General features: G+C 49.1%; 5 protein-coding genes across 5 annotated transcripts; 3 read left to right on the top strand and 2 right to left on the bottom strand.

Annotated features, from left to right (window-relative positions):
* Positions 1–764: 764 nt before the first annotated feature.
* F4807DRAFT_406007 (uncharacterized protein) lies at positions 765–4065 on the top strand. The gene is made up of 2 exons (XM_047996259.1): positions 765–2217; positions 2275–4065. The coding sequence occupies exons 1-2, from the start codon at positions 1223–1225 to the stop codon at positions 3809–3811; spliced, it is 2532 nt and encodes an 843-aa protein (XP_047859644.1). The 5' UTR covers positions 765–1222; the 3' UTR covers positions 3812–4065.
* Positions 4066–5092: 1027 nt separating this feature from the next.
* On the bottom strand, positions 5093–9701 carry F4807DRAFT_449398 (uncharacterized protein; the record flags this gene model as incomplete). The annotated part of the gene is made up of 10 exons (XM_048000017.1): positions 5093–7181; positions 7221–7539; positions 7570–7765; positions 7796–7963; positions 8006–8035; positions 8075–8404; positions 8438–8482; positions 8513–8746; positions 8780–9408; positions 9638–9701. The coding sequence occupies 10 exons, from the start codon at positions 9699–9701 to the stop codon at positions 5093–5095; spliced, it is 4104 nt and encodes a 1367-aa protein (XP_047859643.1).
* Positions 9702–10805: 1104 nt separating this feature from the next.
* On the top strand, positions 10806–13486 carry F4807DRAFT_406004 (uncharacterized protein). The gene has a single exon (XM_047996258.1). It carries the CDS (start codon positions 11554–11556, stop codon positions 12901–12903), a length of 1350 nt encoding a protein of 449 aa, XP_047859642.1. The 5' UTR covers positions 10806–11553; the 3' UTR covers positions 12904–13486.
* A 153-nt stretch (positions 13487–13639) lies between these two features.
* F4807DRAFT_406001 (2-nitropropane dioxygenase-like protein) lies at positions 13640–15570 on the top strand. Its single transcript, XM_047996257.1, has one exon. It carries the CDS (start codon positions 14097–14099, stop codon positions 15180–15182), a length of 1086 nt encoding a protein of 361 aa, XP_047859641.1. The 5' UTR covers positions 13640–14096; the 3' UTR covers positions 15183–15570.
* Positions 15571–16494: 924 nt separating this feature from the next.
* On the bottom strand, positions 16495–17904 carry F4807DRAFT_21665 (uncharacterized protein). Its single transcript, XM_047993999.1, has one exon. It carries the CDS (start codon positions 17612–17614, stop codon positions 16652–16654), a length of 963 nt encoding a protein of 320 aa, XP_047859640.1. The 5' UTR covers positions 17615–17904; the 3' UTR covers positions 16495–16651.
* Between the last annotated feature and the right edge of the window lie 409 nt (positions 17905–18313).

Below are 18313 nucleotides of genomic sequence, written 5' to 3'. Positions count from 1 at the left end.
CGAAACTTAGCTTCTACTACTAACTGACATGTGATATTAAGGGGGATTTCATAATGCTGTAATTTTGTATTCGTCTATTGAAATGTTCTCGCAAGGCTTTGAAATCTGTACTTCCTAAGTTAGATAGTTATATACTACATATTTGCATATTAGGTCATAATAAAGTCATAGCTTCTGCTTGATACGATCTAACTGTTGGAACTCAATCGCAAAGTTAATTGATGACGACATTGTAGCGGAGTGCATGGAGTATTAGTGTTGAAAGCTCCATTTCTCCAACTGCCGGCTAAATACTTATGTGAATTAGTAGTGTGGGGGCACCGCGTGTACACAACCCACAGTTCTAAGAGTTACATATATTTCAATGCTGAGTTACCGCTAGATCTTTGTTTCGGTCTTGACGAATTGTTTCTGTTATCATACTCGGTCTAGTTATTTTAGTGATAAAGAGGCTGTGAATGGAGAAACCGGTCTTTTTATGGAATACAATGCTTCATCATGGACATAGATGTACAGTATGTGGTATTAGTGCAGCAACTGTGAATTTCCTATCGGGGGACCACTTCCTAGTCGTACCCCCACTCATTTATAGTGAATATGAGCCAACTAGCAAAGAGACTTGCGGCTTCCCTTGTGGCCAAGATAGGCACTAAGGTCGCCTAAGGTCGCCCCTATCAAAATTCGTACAAAGCTGAGGTTTCCATGTGGGTTTCCAAGTGGGTCAAGATTTCGCGTCATGTCGAAATCTTGAACGCATCGAAGATCTTCTCCTGAAAATAATCCAACCATGCTTAAGTTACGGTAGTACGGTAGTATTCACTCATTTTCCGACCCATTTCCATTCTTTTCACATCCAAACTTTGTACATACTATAGATCTCCAACGTCCCCAGACCTCCATCCATTTTAGATCTACATATCTGGACCACTTCGTTGTGTGCTCTATTGCTCTATTGGCCTCTCTTAGTCTATATGACCTACCCATAGCAGCCATTCTCAGCGATCTCGACATTCGTTACTTTTCATCTCTCGTCTCTACTCCAGCATTTCAACCCTCTAAACATATCCTTCTTTAATAGCCTGTTCTCATACCCGAATTGGATTATCGTTCGATGTTGTTGCTTCTTTACATTGGTTAGTGGTGATAGCTGGTGGCCCATTGGAAAAGTCGACATTACATCTGTACCTGTGTTTTGCAAGTTAATCATAGCACTACTTTATCCATGATGGGTTCTGGAGAATATGACGAGAAAACCTCTCCCACGCTGACCCACGCGCCGACCGTCTCGGATACCGCCGTCGGCGAATCGGAAAAGTTCGCTGAAGAAACAGAGAAGTTCCCTCCGGAACCATCGCAACATCTTCAAGTCCCTTCCGAATCCGGCAGAATGCCCTTGGATCAAGGAACCCTCGGAAGCCTTTCAAAATCCGAATCTAGAGAACAGAACACCCGCTTTTTGGACGATCTTACGGTTGTCCAGGCGGAACGGAATATCAGCCAACAAGAATCGGCCGAACTTCGTCGTACTCACTCTAAGGCTAGGAGCCATGAGCCCCCGGTGAAGGAAGATGTGTTTAATCAACCCACCCAGGCCCCTACTCTTATTGGTTTAGCCCCCGAACCTCCAACCCAAGTGAATAAGGCGATCCGGCGAATTAAGAAATTGCCTCGGATAGTTCGATATTTCTTGTACAGCATACCTGTAACCCTTTGTTTGGTGCCCCCGATATTTCTTGGGGCTTTTCTACCACAGGAGAGCCAGGCTGTTATTGGTGGTCCTGGCGGTGTCCAGTTGATGTGGTTCGGGATCTGGCTCGAAGTCTTATGGTTATCGTTGTGGGCAGCCAGAATAGTGACTGCCATAATGCCGTTTCTCCTAACTATGGTGGCCAAACTGTTGCAAGGAAATCCGAAGAAATGGAATGGAATTGGCCGCCAGCTAGAGTTGCATACAGCATTGTTTCTTTGGATGCTGGCTGTACTCATCTCATATTACCCTATCTTGAATAACCACAAGGTACCAGCTCGAGTACCCGAGGACGCTGACACTGCATACCCGGACATAGAATGGATCGGCGTCTGCAACAAGATCATAACCGCTGTATTCGTTTTGGCTATCCTGAACTTCTTCGAAAAGATTTTCGTGCAATGGGTTGCTTCGACTTTTCATAAGAGGACATACGCGGCACGTATCGATACGAACAAAACGGCTATCTCGTAAGCTCTACTTTACTCAATTCACCTCTAAGAAATGTCACTGATCGATGAGAATAGATACTTGGTTCATCTCTATGAGCACTCCAAGGACAGATTAGTTTCGGAAGCGTCAGTCATGAACGAGCAAGGTCGGGGGTCTGGTAGCAAAACCCCTATGGCGTTTATTTCGGACAATGCTCGCGATACTATGGCGAAAGTAGGCGATACCATCAACCGTGTAGCCGGTGATTTCACCGGACGTGAAGTCAAGCTCAGAAATCACCCAAGAAAAGTGGTCTCCGAGCTACTTCGAAATACCAATTCTGCGCAGGTCCTGGCTAGGCGTCTTTTTAGGACTTACGCCAAACCAGGCACCGATATCTTATTGCCACATGACCTTAGTCCGGCATTCTCCAACGCGGAGGAAGCCGACGCGGCGTTTAACGTATTTGACCGCGACTTCAACGGCGATGTCTCCATGGAAGAACTGGAAGCCTTCTGCGACGAGGTTCATCGCGAAAAGAAAGCAATAGCAGCGTCGCTTAAGGATTTAGACTCCGTCATCAAGAAACTTGACAGGGTCTTCTTTTTCGTCTGCGTGATCATTGCGGTTCTCGTCTTCATCTCGATAATATCGACTAGCACTGCCGCCGCATTGGCATCGTTGGGTACCGCTGTTTTGGGACTTGCGTGGGTGCTACAGGCAACGGCTCAGGAATTCCTGCAATCTATCATATTCGTTTTCGTGAAGCATCCGTTTGATGTCGGCGACCGAGTCACCGTGTACGGCAACACAGGATCCCTGATGAGAGGCGACGATTACTACGTCACTGAGATCTCATTGCTGTACACCGAATTTAAGAAGATGGAGGGTCACATAGTCCAAGCCCCCAACTCGATTCTTAATACCCTATTTATTCTGAATCATCGTCGCAGTGGTCAGTTAGCTGATGTGTTTGAACTGCGGATGAGATACGGTACTCCAGGATCCGTTATTAAGGAGCTCGAACACCGTATGACTGAGTACGTCTTGGCCAATAAGCGCGACTTCACAGGGAAAATCTTGACGGAGCTTAAAGGCTTTGAAGATGCGTATTGCATGACGGTCAATCTCATATGCTTCCACAAGACAAGCTTCCAAAACGAACTGTTGCGTCTTATCAGACATAATAAGTTTGCTATGGAGTTGATGGCTCAGATGGTTGACCTCGGAATCGAGCAACCTCGCCGACAGTACCAAATTTCTGGAAGGGACTGGCCCGTCTTCCAGTCTAACATACAGCCACCGTCATACGAAGAACAGAACCCGACCGTGGACCCCGCTATACTATCTGCCACTCGTCGACGAGCCAATTCACACGTCACCGACACCACAGGGGACGTGTTCCAAGACGTCTTCGTTGTGCGGAAGAATAGCAACCCAAGCTTCAGCCATCCCCCGCGCATACCCGAAGAACCTGCCGAAGCGAGCGGTGCTCTTGGGAGTAGTTCTCAGCTGGAGAAGTATCCCACGAACGGTAGCGGCGGCCGCAGCAGCCGCAAAAATCTATTCGCCCGTACCATGACTCTGAGAAAGAGCGCCGAACGCTCCGAGCGAGATAGGGATATTGTTTGAGGAGCTGGCAGCGTCTCAGGAACGAGAGCGATTGTTCAGCGTACATTAATGATTAATGGGACATATTCTCTTTTCTTTTCTTCTCTTGTCGAACAACGCATAGACTGGCATGAGATTACTCGGTATAGACTGGTCATATACCCCATGAGGCTGAAAGTTTTAGATAGTGGTGTGGCGTACAAACAGTAATGGATCGTTATTTTACACGTTAACCATCCTTGTCGAGCTCTCGGTGAATGTGACGAGTGATCTGCTAAAATTGTCAACATGTAGACTTGTTTACTTCGCAGCTTTGCCGGGTTCGTTTTGTACGAGGTAAAGGGGTTAACCACGGTACCTCGTAAATTGGTACATTACGGGGCTGGTGGATTGTGGGGTGAAATTAGAGCGTAAGGTTGGCGAGGGCCATCAAGCTACGTTGTACGAACATACGATGACATCGGATCACCCGTCGATCAGACGGCGTAAAGAAAAGCTATGGATCATCGACGTCACTGCCCAGACGCATGTAAACAAAAACATCCTTGAGATCGAAAAAAAAAAAATGACCGCCGTCAAATATAAGGCGGGACTGGAATTTGTACAGTAGTTTGAAGCAAGAAAAGCTATAGTCACAAGAAGCCAGATCGTTATATACCTAGGTAGTAGTTTTATCCACGTGAACTTTCTGTTTCGTCTCTCATATGTGCGTTTTTGGTTCGCTGCATTTGCAAATATCGTTTCATATCATTTCATTTCATTTCATTCCTATTGAAACTCCCCATCCGGCCAAGAACTCAGATGACGGTTATCCCTTTTCTATGTAAATGTACCATAAGGGTATCTCAAAGTGTGGTTGGTGTGGTGGGTGTGTATATGGTTGATATAGAAAGAACACGGGAGAAGATTTGTCGCCGCCGACGCCAGATGTATGTTACTGTCGATAATGGGAAGGAAGAAAGTAGTAGTAGTAATAGTTGATGATGTTGTAGTAGTTGCTCCAGAAACAGGAATAATTGTTGTCAATGCCATCCGTCGCTTTTCGATGGCCCCATAAACGCCGACCCAATGCATGCTAGGGGGTCCAGTTTGATCCGGTTATTCCCCCTTTAACTCAGAAGTATTCTCCAGATCTCGTACACTTTCCCCTCCTCCTTTGATATCCACCACCAAGAGTATTCATTAAGACGCACCGTATACCAACGTCATCCCAAAAGCATTTTATGCTTTGCCATCTTCATCCTATTCCTATTCCGTCGGTAATCTCTACCCCTTTATACGTATGATATTGAATATACAAGCTTAGGATTTCTTCGATATCGAGCTCCTAAAGCCATTGACTTTCTTCATAAGACTCTCGATATCGGCGAGGTGAGCTTCGGCGTTTGTGACGGAAGGGCTATCCCTCTCTTCGCTCCTAATCCGCTTCATACTAGGGGGCGTCCCGAAGTCAACTGATGCCAACTCTTCCTCGCCTGCGGTACGCTTTCGCTTCTGACTTCCGCCACTTGAAGGCGTATCTCTAGATTGTACTAGTCCATCGGTCTGGCTGGGTGGCGAGAAGAAGCCACTCGGTAGGGGCGGCGGTGAATGGACAGGGGTCGTAGATTCGATAGGTAGTACTCCGTAGTTCCCCAGCCCGGAGGTTCGTTGATCTCCTTGCAATATGGGCAACGCTATTGATTCATGTAGATACTCGCCATTGGGCATTCGTACAAGTCCGTTGGCTTTAAGACGCCAGTACGGATCCGTAACTCTCGATCGAGATTTCGAGACTCGGTTGCTGTTATAACCCAGACTAGAACGATAGCTCGAGCTAAAAGGCGAGGAGCGGAAGCTCCCCGTCGACTTATACAGAGAGGCGCCTCTTTCAGCCAAGCGGCATTGGGCCCTAAGCATTGCTGTCTTCGACCCTTCCTTATGAACTTTCGGTTCCGGTAGCGCTTTAAGAGGACGAAGTCCGCGCTTGAGACGATCATGGTTTTCCGCTCGTAGTCGTATCTTCATTTCGAGATTTTTCTCCTTTTCAAACTCGGGATCACTACCCATCGCGGCGTACCTAGCCGCGGCTCTCTCGTCTCTCACGCCGTTGAAAACTCCGGTTGCGAGTAATTGATCTTCAATATACTCGATTCTCGATTGACGGCTCGAGGTCTCGAGTTGTGACTCGTCTAGCCCATCTTCGAGGCTCTGAGATCTTGATTCCACGCTTGATCTGGCTGAGTGCCTTAGATGAGCGGCTTCTTGAACGTTACGACGACTCCTCTTCAGCATCGAATCCTTCGCCTCCTTGACAGTTTTTGCTTGCTTATCCTTTTCGGCTCGTTCGCGTTTTGCCACGTTCTCGGGCAATTTCCACTGCCTGCCTTTCTCCATTTCCATCCTCATACGCCTGATACGTTGTCGCTTCCGGAAGCCATCCTTCCAACGATAGAAGAACTTGACTTTAAGACTCTTCTCTCTAAATTCGCGTGCCTCAGCTAACAACCTTTCCTCCTCTTCTTTTTGTGCGCGCTTCTCTTCATATTCTTGGAAAGCCTGCCAAGTGTCTTTGAGTATATACTCAACTGCAAGTTCCTCAAGCTGCGACTCCATTAAGCCTTTGTCTCCGCATACGAACCACTTGGTGAAATCCCCCATCAAATCACGCTGGGCCGTTTTCTGAGGTGGCGTCTTCGATAGGAAATCGGGAGCTAGTGTCGCCGATGCTTCCTTTAACGAGCTACCCGGAGGCGCTATAGTAGGTACATCGACTGTGGATGATTGACTGGCAGCGAAAGGGTTTTCTACCTCGGGAGCAGCCGGCTGTGTTGCTGTAGATGCCGGGAATGCGGGAAGGCTAGTAATTGTCGGCTGAACTGGACTGCCAACAGGCGATAGTGTCGTAGACATAACTGAAGAAAATTGTAATTGGGATCCTTCTTTGTTTGAAAGAGGTCCCGGGAACGGACTGGCACTAGGCAAAGCCGACGAGGTTGCTGCACCTTTGTCCCCGCCATTATTGTTAGGGAAGCCGAACACGCCCGGCGTAGCAGTCGCCTTGTCTGTGGGAGTAGGAGCATGCCCAAATGAAATCCTATCATCGAATCTCACTGTCTTAGGCGCGGATACCGTAGACTGTGTCTGTGGCTTTTGAGGCCATGAGTCGGACGCGCTGGTTAAACTTCCAAACGGCGTGGTCCCTGAAGTACTTGGCAAAGAAGGCGCTGTACTAGAAGGGATGAAGCTGGTAGATTGAGCTCCGCTGTCTTTGCTGGGCTGCGCGAAGATCGATGTGCCAATTTGTCCCAAGGTTGTAGAAGTAGGGACGGAAGGGGATTCTTGGAGCTTAGAATCAATGTTGGGTTGTCCAAAGGTAGGAGCGGTAGACTGCCCCGTAAGTGTAGACGGGCTAAGTGAACCGGTTTCACTCGGAGTGGGGGATCGAGACTGTTCGACAGGAGCAGCAGTGTTCTGTCTGGTGACAACGTGATTTCCGAGCATCGCCGGAAGAGGACGGGGGCTTGCTGCCGACTCGCCGGACTCACTGTCCTGGGCTTCGCTGTCTCCTTCTTCGTTGCTATCTGATGAGGCGCTCTGCGAATCGGTGACAAATAAATTGTCGTTCTCGTCGTCTCCTTCATTAACTTCCCCTATCATATGCGAATCTGCTGCAAAATCCAATTCGGAGACAGTCGAGTGAACAACCACCGCGAAAGGTTGTCCGCAACGTTTGCGTTCTACAATATCTCCGGAAAAGGGATGCGGTACTCGAGTGTCAACATACTCGGGGTTTGGACAGAGAACCAGGTAGTTGCCATCGTCATCGAATTGAAAACCATGTTTGGTGAAGAAATCGACAGCCTCTTCTTCGGTATCAGTGTATAGATACTGCTTCAATATGGCGGGTGTGAGATCTTTCGGCCCGAATCGAGGCCTTGAACATGATCTCTTGACAAGCTTGACTACCGCTTTACGGACAGTATTGAAATGTATCTCAGCGAAACAAGCCATGGTATACGACACTAACGGGCTCTTAATGAACTCGAAGAATGACGAGGCAACATCTGTGGTCATCTGGGTGTTCGATTCCGGATGTAAGGGGCCCTGTAGCCTTTGCACGTTTTTGATGCATTCGGTGATGAATATCGCGGATTTAATTCCCTGGGCATCTCCAAACCGGCGATCCCAGTCCTCGATCCTTTCTGGAAGCGACGGGTTGAAGGCATTGAATACTATGAAATACCCTCGAAACTCGGCCTCATTCTTGCACGTGATCCCTTGCTGCGCGCAATCGTCGTAGACTTCCATCAACGAAATTAGGGTCTTGCTTAATTGCTCGACTTCCTGTTGCTCTGAAAAGTCAACGGGGGTGAAACCACTTCGCGAGAGTAGGTGAAGCGATGTAACATGGAAACGAGCGATCGTCTCGAGACAGTAGATTTGATCCTTGATTTCCGCAGGTGTCATGGCGTATTTCTGGAAAGAGAAATCTATCCGAATGGCGCGAGTACGGTCCCAAAGGAAGCTGTGCCGTTGAGGTAGCAGGTCATCCGACTCGATAAGATGGGTTAAATAAACCAATGTTTTGCGAAGTGTATTAACTGATCGGACGTCCATCGGGAGCGGCGCATCCTGTCCTGCGGCTGATCGAGCAAGTCGTTTAACCATCAGCTCAGGCATCGGAACAAGTTCGCCTCGGTCATCTGTTCCCTTCTCCGGACCTTTGATATCATGCTCAACAATGCGGGTAATTTGCTCCCATTCAGGGCACATCTCTTCACAAATGCCCTTGAAGACAAGCGCTTCGTCAAGTCTTCGCTTCTTATCCGGATCGTCAATCAGACCTGCTCGCATGAGCGACTTCCTCGCCCTTTCTCGGTAAGCTTTGTGAGTCTCGCGCAGGCGCTCTATAGCATGGCGGTTCTCGAAACTTCCTGGATTCTCCGGCCATCGTGGTGGCTTAATGTTATCTTTCTGTAACTGATCCAAGATCTTCTTAGCGAAGACTTCCGGTTCCTCTCTCCTAGAATTTGCCGGTTTGTCAACCGCAACCGAAGTATCTTTCTTGGTATCCCGGGTAGACCGAATAGAGGCGACTTCGGGGTCTGGCGACTTTCGCGAAAATTTGGACCTTCGTTGGAAATCATTCTCGCTCTTTCGCTTTCCATTAGTCTGGTTCTTAGGTGCCGAATCTGATGCCTTTTGGCTCTGAGTTGGCCATGCTGGCTTGACATATTCGGAACTCTTTCTCACTCCATTCGTATTTGGTGTGGATCTAGCTCCACTACCACTAGTAAATGGTGAAGGTTGTTTCACGAAGGGGTTTGGCGTTGTAGAAGTGGTGGTGGTGGTGGCTGTCGGTTTAAAACCTTGTCCGAAGCTAGGTTTTCCGAATGACTTCGGTTCTCTAGGAGCTGAGTTGTGCGATTGCCCAGAAGAAGCGAATGGGTTGTTTTGGGCCGTAGATGTAGAGTTCGCGAAAGGGTTCGCGCGTTTAGTTAAGAAAGGGTTTGGCGCGGGTACCGCTCCGTTAGGTTGCTTTTGCAAAAACGGGTTGGGTGCGTTGGACGCGGCGGGTGGAATCTGTGCAAATGGGTTCACTGGCTGCGAAGGCGTCGGCGTCGGGTTGGCGAAGGCTATAATGAAAGAAATAAGAGTCAGTGGTCTTGAAGTACCCCTACATCTTCTTCACTCCGACGTCCCATCGCGTTCCAACGCCTCGATATGGTTCATCGCCTATCCATCCGCTCCCTTGAGTCGACTATCGGTATAAATTCAATGGCGCCGGAAGTAGGTAGATTATCGCCGGAATCGTCGCTATAGTTATCGGGGAAGGGGACAGGAAGGCAAAGTGATTTTACTTACGGTTGGTAGGTGGGTTCGGCCTCTGGCCGACTCCCCAACCACCCTGCCTCTCATGAAAAGGCATTGCGCTCCGTCGCAGTCTCAAGCGTATCGGTTGTCATCGATGATGCCAGGTAATCGGTATCGGACAGGAGAATGTGAACTAAGGCGGAGGGTGTGGAAGAACTGGTGGGAAAGTACACAAAGAACAGTTGCCTCGAGATCCGCAAAGGAAGATGTCAATTAGAACGAAGCGTGGACGGAGAAGTGTATATGGATTGATAAGAACACGTAAAAGGGGGTTTTTTAATGAATAGCGGTGTTCTGGCCAATGATGCGCAGGACAAAAGATTTGAGTGAAAGTTGTTTTTGTAAGTATTGAAGTTTGGTGATTAACAATTGCTGGTGTTGATCCATGTGCAGGTGCCCAGGTGTTGCCGTGTAGGGATTAGAATCGCATGCGGAAGAATACCTAAGAGCTAGGAAGCTACAGTCGCCCGACAAAAGTTTGAGTCCGTTTTGTTAAGGCTCAAGTAGCGCCAAGGCGCTAGGCCTAGAACCGTAATACTAAGCTTGATTAAGTAATTTTAGTCTAGCTGCTTTATAAATTACACCCTGACTGACCGCGCCTAAACATTAAGGAAACGCTATAACAGCTTATCCTATTAAGGTCTTTATTTAATTTAATATTTACCTGAAAAATTCGGGCAATAATAGCAGCTAACGGGTAGTATACTCATTATTAGAATATAAAAGATTTAAAATGTATAAAACGGCAACGTTTAATTACCATATTGGGATAGCGTGTTCTATAATAGGAATAGTAGAATCTTGGCGCTACTTGAGGCTTAACAAAACGGACTCAAACTTTTGTCGGGCGACTGTACCAGGGATTCCTGCCTGACTTGACCGCCTGAATTTTATCCGAAAATGGTTTAGGTCCCTTGGCCGTTAGCCTCTTCAAAGGGTTCACGCGAAAAAGGCACAGCGCATCGAAACATAAGAGTTGGTCCAAGCTCCTTGGTACAACGGAATGCATTGCTCTTAATTGGTTGTGGCGCAGGTAATCCAGGTACAACTACGGCGACGATCTGCCTTCTATACGTAGGTAGTGAATTGAAATTACAGCACTATCAAACCGCTATTTCTTCCCCGCGGTGTTCCCCTAACTTATTGCATTTAGTGGTGAAGTGCCTAAACTTTGAGGATGAGGTCATCGTAACTTATCGCAACCATTTACCGGACATAGTTTGCGGCTGTACTTTTAATTGCTTAACCGGCATTGGATTTGTATCCATTAATTCCATCCAGTACGAGAAAAGAAAATAAGGAACGAACCAGCCGAACCTTAAGTTATCTAGGGCCAGGTTGGGGTCAACACAACCTTATTCATACCTGGGACCCATGCGGATGCGGTCAATTCTTAACTAGCACCATTCCCATCTCATCCTTACCATCTTTACCTTTTACTACTCTGTCTTGTTTCATTCCCTCACGGCGAAGTCTTTCTTTTTTCAAGGGTCTTGTGTACGTAGTAGCATGGAAACTTCAATCTCACCTGCATTACTGCATCGATCAACCATATCGCGATCTCCTTGTACATACAGCCATCAAAGCCACGTCCACATCTATCCCTCGATATTTCGAGAATTCCGAGTTTCTCTATTCCCAGCGGATGAGCTACAAGTCCCTCTTAATCCTATCAACTATGACCTCTAGCAACTGAACAACGAAACAAACCAACTTCAAATCGGAGGTCCGACACTTCGAGCCTTATTATTTATACATATACCTAACTGCCCAGGTACCTAGTTTACGTGTGGTACGAATATTCGCCGAGCGAATGACCGCCCAGAGAAGTATCCGTCGGGTTTCTATATCATCTATCCTAGACCGACTACATACACGATAAGACCTGCGGGCGCTCGCCTTTGACAATGGCATTCCTCGAAGACCCTCGTCTACGACAGCGATGGAACCAGATCTCGCACACCACCGAGTCAGTCACCGAGAATGCCGCTGCTGGTATCTGGAGCTTCGGACATACCTACGTCACACCTTGCCTCTCCTCCATCACATCGGCGTTGGAAGGCTGCTCGACAGTGTGCCTCGGTGACCGCGAAGAACGGGCGCGAAGAGCAAGGGAGCGGCAGCGGGCGCAAGGGAGGGCCGAATATAGCTTCGACTTCTATGACGACTGGGATGAGGAATTAGGTGTCGGGGATGACGGAGGAGGGCTACTCGGTGGTTGGCATAGTGAAGACTGGGATCGACTGCTCGCGGGTACTGGAAAGAGACGGTCTGGAGGCGACGTCCAGGAACAGCCTAAGAGAAAGCGTGGAATGAGTTACGGGACGAGAGGACCGCGTAGGAGGGCCAGCAACCAGGATGATCCGACTATTATCCCAAGCACCGCGCCCTTAGGCTTTTTGGGTCGTCTGCCATTCAAAATTGGGGGGACCTTGAGATACAAACCTAGTGCGGCAAATCTACAGGAACATCCCGGGGCATCGAGAACGACATTAGAAACTGAACGCGAACCATTATTGGGTAGCGGTGAAGGCGCAACACACCTTGACGAATCGCCGACGCACAGTAGAAAACGGAGCGGAACGGTAGGCAGTGGAGATACTAGTGACTCGTACAGGTCGAGAGGCGATCTCTTCCCAAGCGACGATGAAGGAGAGGAGGACGCGATCCCATTAGACGACGAATTCACCATTGCGCTAGAACACGTAGACGATCGCTCGAGTAATAAAACCAGGAGTAGCAAGGGAAAGCGGATTGCAGGTCGTGCAATACCCAGGAGCGTTTCAAGGACGACGATAAATTCGACAAGGCCGTCATTGCGTCCTAGCTTAGGCTCAGGGTCAATCCCTCCAGAAAGCCCAGCATTACTTTCGACACCATCACTTGAGGACTTGCGACTAGAAGAAGAACGGATGGAACGAGAAGAAGATGAAGTGTTGGAGAAAAAGAGACACGCAGCCGCGGAATTGGCACTTCGACGTGGGCTAAGTCGAGAAAATCTCCAGATAGAATCTGTCCGCGAGGCGAAATCGGAAATGGTCAAGGTGGAAAAAGTACCAGTGCCGGAAGAGGTCGTCTTAGATGAAGACACAGATGACGAGCAAGCTGAGACTAGAACTAGGTCCGCGATAGGGGAGCATCGCCAATCACCAACACCAACACCAGCATCGGCGCCGGCGCCATTATCAGCCACCCCAAAGCTGACGGATCCGCCAGAAGGAGACTTCGTACCCGCACGATTACCATATTTCCGATGATCACGGCTTGTATGTGTTATTGAGTCACGGCTTTAGTTCGAATGATTGTTATTTATAGTACACATGCTGTATCTAGCGTTGCTTTATACCGGTCCAAGGTCTGGATTAGGAATAGACCTAAACGTAGCAGGTGTCAACGTCGTCCACGATGGATTATGGAGTTTTTTGGGGTGTACGATCCAATAACACATGAATGAACGAACGACGTCGATGATACAGGAGACTGCCGGTAAATTTCTGGCAAGCAGATTATCCTACTGGATAATTCGTAATTCGTGTACTTTTATAAAGTCCAGAGATACTTTTAGGGATGATAGGTCTGAAGACGTGATAGAGATCTTATAGATCACGCAAAGATTCAGTGGCCCTCCAGTTTTGAATAAGCGAGTTACTTGTTATAGTACTATATTGGGATTATAGGAGTTTGAGCTCTACAATGGTCGTTATTCAGAACTTAGAAATGCTTTCAACTATGGATGCATTAAGGTTCATATCTATGGTAAATATCTTCCAGTCGCTACTCAGTGGTATAAGCAGTATATTACCTCCCGAATAGATGAGATAATGGCCAGCCTAGAATGTCGTTCTTGAGCTCCCAAGCTCATGTATGTTCGTATATGTACGTAGGGTCCTAGACCCCTTCATCTCCCAAAGTAGATATGCCTCGGCACCTCTGGCTGTACCCCAGAACCCCACTTTGCAATCGGTTGACCTTAGCTCCCGAGAGCTATCGAAGTTTACAACGGGACCTTAATGTCGGGACAACTTAAAGTCTTAAAACATGGGGGAGTCGGCATGTCGCTGAATACCTACACACGATAGCATTTGATTCTTAAAACAAATATTTGCTTCGGGCTTTTGAGTCTGACCGACCCTACTTGTACAAAGGCGAGTTTGTTTGTAGGACATACAGCACAATCTTGTCGAGACGCCCTTCGATCGCCAACCAACGCCGTTGTCCATTATCCAGACTGGCCAAATTGACCCCCTTAATACAAACCTACAATATTTATCTTCATACATAACTTCGCTAGTGCATCCTTTGATTATAGTCTGGGAGAAACAAACTAGCTTAATTTCAACCTACCTATATAACTTCATACATACCTTCATACATACCTACCTTCATAGGCAACTACATATACTTATACATATTAAACTCAAACAACCACTCACCTAAATCTAAGCCCACGATGGCGCCTCCCAAAGGACCCATCGTAACCCCCCTAACAACCCTCCTCGGGATCCAGCACCCCATACTCCTCGCCGGGATGGCCCGCGTATCCGGCGGCGCCCTCGCGGCCGCCGTCTCCAACGCAGGCGGCCTCGGCGTCATCGGCGGCTTCCAGTACACGCCATCGCAACTGCGCTCCATCATCGCAGACCTGAAGTCCGCGCTCGCCACGCCGGACCTGCCCTTCGGCATCGACCTCGCGCTCCCGCAGGTCGGCGGGCGCGCCCGCAAGACGAACCACGACTACACCGGCGGCAAGCTCGACGAGCTGATCGACATCACCATCGACAGCGGGGCCAAGCTATTCGTCAGCGCCGTCGGCGTGCCGCCCAAACAGGTCATAGACCGTCTGCACGACGCGGGGATCCTGGTCATGAATATGGTCGGACACCCGCGGCACGCGCAGAAGGCGTTGGACTTGGGCGTCGACATGGTGTGCGCGCAGGGCGGCGAGGGCGGCGGGCACACGGGGTCCATCGCCTCGTCGATCCTTATCCCGGCCGTCGCGGACGTGGCGAAAGCTTACAAACCGCGCATGCTGGGGGGCCGCACGGCGCTCGTGGTAGCAGCGGGCGGAATCAACGACGGGCGCAGCCTGGCCGCGAGCCTGATGCAGGGCGCGGCGGGGGTATGGGTCGGCACGCGGTTCGTGGCGAGCGCCGAGGCGAACTCGAGCGAGGCGCACAAGCGCGCCGTCGTGACCTGCGGATGGGAGGACACCGAGCGCACGCTCGTGCTTTCGGGAAGGCCGCTGCGCATGCGCACGAATGCGTATATTGCGCGCTGGCACGCGCAGCCGGATAAGATCAAGGAGTTGTGCGATGCGGGCGTTGTGCCGATCGAGCATGATCTCGAGAAGAATGGCGAGGCGGATATCGATCCGCCGCATCTGATGGGCCAGGTCGCGGGGTCGATTACGGAGGTTAAACCCGCGGGCGAGATTGTAAGGGAGATGGTGGATGAGGCGGTGGAGATGCTGAGGTTGGGGGGGACGTATATCGGTGGTGGTGACGATGCGGGCGGGAAGGAGAGGAGTAAGCTATGAGGCGAAGCAAAGCCGGGGAAGTTCGGATGCGGGTGCGGGTTGCAGGGACGGGCCCGGGCCTGGGTGACGAGTATAGGCGGCACGGGGATTGGGTCCCAGTGTATCTCCGGGCGTAATGAGTTTACGTACGCAATGCGTATGTACATTCGTAACGTACTATGTTTATTGGCACCGAGTTTAAGGCGCAGTAATGGCGTGCCAAGGTGATTGGCGAGCGGAAGAGGAACCGACCTGCCGGCAGTTGACTTCAGCGGCGCGGGGGGGGGAGATTTCCAAGGTGGATGTTATTACATATACATACTGTACGTACATGACATTATGCAGTGTTACGTCTGGGAATAGCCTATCTCTGTATCTACCTACCTACCTAATAGACGTATTTGATTTACTCGGCTCCTTATCAACCCCGCCGTCCTTCTCGACACGGACATAAGCCGCGAGGAGACTCGGCAGGATCGGGTCTCGAAGGAACGGGGTCTCAAAGGAACGGGCCGACATGTTGGTCATATCATGATGCAAACTCATGTACATAGTTTAACGGTCAAGCTTCGGGGTGTCGGTGTGAAATCTGCTTGATCGGAGCATAAATGCACGCCACAAGGGGAAAAAAAGGGGGGGCTATGGGGGGATCAGCATCGCCTACATAACGCAGGCGAAAAAAACCCGCGGGGCCGCGTGTAAGAGGTGCGCGGAAGAAACAAAATTTTGAATCAAAAAGACAACCACATTCTCTCGCTTCAGCAAATGGACGATCCGCGATCTACAGCGGGCTTTGGGGGCTGCAGAACACAACGTGTCTCGGGAACGAATTTTTTTGGACATTTCGTTGCGCGTTGCAAGAGAAGAAAAAAAGGGGGAATGGTTCGCCGCGGGAGACTACGTGTTAGCTTCGCTAGAATTGTCACATTTCGCGTGTCGTATTGAGCTGTCGTAAGATTGTATCACAAGTTCTTTTATTTTCCTAGCCACTCTTCGTCACCTTGTTTTACTTCATGTTGATTGACTGATCGATGAAGGCTTTTTCTTCGTGCTATGTTGGAAAAGGCCAATCGATAAACATATCTACGTAAGCTAGATATCAACATATGTACCAAGTAAGGCAAGACAAGCTCGACAAGCTTAGCAAGCAGAGTCATGTCGTGTGTGGATGTCATGTCTTGGAAAGTAAGCAAATCTTAGAATCGATCAAGTTTTTCTTCAGAATGGGGGAGATCTAGATAGGTATGCTCGGCCAGATTCTCGCGAATCGCCTCAAACAAAGCTTGACGCCTAACACCATAATTCACATCACGGACCAATTGATTGCCAGTAAATGTTTAACATATTTGGGAATTAAATCCTTCTTAAGCTAGACTCTTCGACCTGGTTGGTTGGATTTCGAAGCGTACAGCATCCGTGGATGATGTACAGAGCAGGTAAGATAAGACATGCTGTGGCTGACAATTTTGTCATTACATGGAAATAACCAATCAACATAGCCATCTATCCCCGCAAGCTTTCCTAAACACTGCGGTCGACACCATAGGCTCCTTCTCCCATTGCGTTGGTAGGACCATCATCAGCGTATCTAACTCCTCGCGGGCTGCCTGCATCCTCTTCTTCATCGGATCCACAGCACCACTTTCTTGGACGTCCTCTTCCAACTGTAATTCTTCTAGACGTTGTACGTCTTCTTCGAGTAGCGCTGACTCGATGGCTTGTGGCTCGTCTTCAACTAGCTGCGGAAGAGGGCCTAGGTCGAAATTTTCTGTGTCGTGTACGAATATCATCTTCTCCAGTGAATTCAAGTCAACCTTCTTCCACCGTAGTACTCTCCAAGCACCCTCGGGAACGACGGCGAGGCGTTGTACCCGATCTAAGTCTCTTGTGGAAGCCCATAAGTCTGAACATTCGGGTTTGAGCTCTGAGTTTCCGAAGAATACGGTATCTCGGCTGAAATCGACGTATATTCTCGGTTGTGCATTTCCTACACCGAGCGAAAGTTTGTAGTGCTTGAGGGCTTCGTAGCGAGCCTCGGCGTTAACATGTAAGAGGGCAGGGATCTGTGTGGTCGAATACCACGTCTCCTCTTGGTTGTGTTGTTCCGACATTGCTTCTTCTAGTGACCTAGGTGTCTGTCCTTGTCTTGAGTGAGGCGACTTGACGACCACCGTCCTTGGGTCTGGCATAGCATATTGAAATATCTTGATGCGTATTTCAGGGGGAAGTTCGTTGAACTTTGGGAAGGCAGTAGGGCCTCGGCTCCTACTAGATAGATGAGAGGCTGTGCGCTCCATTGTATAGTTTATGAGGTTAAGGAGTTGGTAATATTGAGATTGTTGCCAACGGTAGAGTCTTATGAGTAGAAGTAAGGAACTGATCAAAGGTATGACGGCGATGGGCACGTCGTAATATAGACTTAGGCTCTGGCTCGTCCTTCGCGGCATGGTCATGTGTTGACCCCTGCCAGCGGTTTGGTAATTCTTAGTGTAGGGTAGTAGGGTAGCAGTGAGACTTGTGGAGGTATTCCTACCCCCACAAAGATATATGTATGTACTTCGTACTATGTAGGCGATGACGGCAAGATGACACTCGATTGGTTGGAAGTCCTTTCTAAGCGCAGGATATAGGTGATATATGTCGTGATATACGTGGTACCGACGAATTGGTCTGCAGAAACTCTGAAAGGATTCGTGTATTAAAAGGGGGGCATTGCATTGTAGATATCATGTAGATACACACGGGGTCCTGCCGCATGCGGTTCGAGGCTTGTCAGATTTATATGCGAGCAATGAGGGGTCTCATCCCACAATAGTACCGTCGTCGTTATTTGCCCCACACCAACGTTTGACAGGTGGGAGATGGAAACGAGGTACTCGTGGTCCAGGCTTCCTTAGAGCGAGGCCCGTTGATTAACGCGAGACAGGTACTGAGGTCACTAAATCAGGCGGTACATTTGCTGGGCGTCGAGTAATAGTCTCTTGAAATAGGACTGGAACGTGGTTTGATGAGGCGGCGCGAAGCCACAGTGGACTAACAAGGCAATTCACCTATTAAACGCCAAGCACAGCGGCCATAGTCACCGACTCTCCGTGCACTCTCGACCCCGACCTTGGTCACTTGGACACCCGCCAGAGAGGCCAGAGAGGCAA

The sequence above is a fragment of the Annulohypoxylon truncatum genome (genome assembly GCF_022578515.1).
Source record: "Annulohypoxylon truncatum strain CBS 140777 unplaced genomic scaffold F4807scaffold_1, whole genome shotgun sequence".
NCBI lineage: Eukaryota > Fungi > Ascomycota > Sordariomycetes > Xylariales > Hypoxylaceae > Annulohypoxylon > Annulohypoxylon truncatum.
This window is presented reverse-complemented; position numbering and strand designations above follow the sequence as displayed.

Excerpts from the sequence above, each read along its gene's own strand:
- F4807DRAFT_406007 (XM_047996259.1), top strand. The coding sequence starts at position 1,223 with ATGATGGGTTCTGGAGAATATGACGAGAAAACCTCTCCCACGCTGACC. Across the intron at positions 2,218-2,274 it reads ACGAACAAAACGGCTATCTC|ATACTTGGTTCATCTCTATG; the intron begins GTAAGCTCTACT and ends CGATGAGAATAG.
- F4807DRAFT_406004 (XM_047996258.1), top strand. The coding sequence starts at position 11,554 with ATGGCATTCCTCGAAGACCCTCGTCTACGACAGCGATGGAACCAGATC.
- F4807DRAFT_406001 (XM_047996257.1), top strand. The coding sequence starts at position 14,097 with ATGGCGCCTCCCAAAGGACCCATCGTAACCCCCCTAACAACCCTCCTC.
- F4807DRAFT_21665 (XM_047993999.1), bottom strand. The coding sequence starts at position 17,614 with ATGACCATGCCGCGAAGGACGAGCCAGAGCCTAAGTCTATATTACGAC.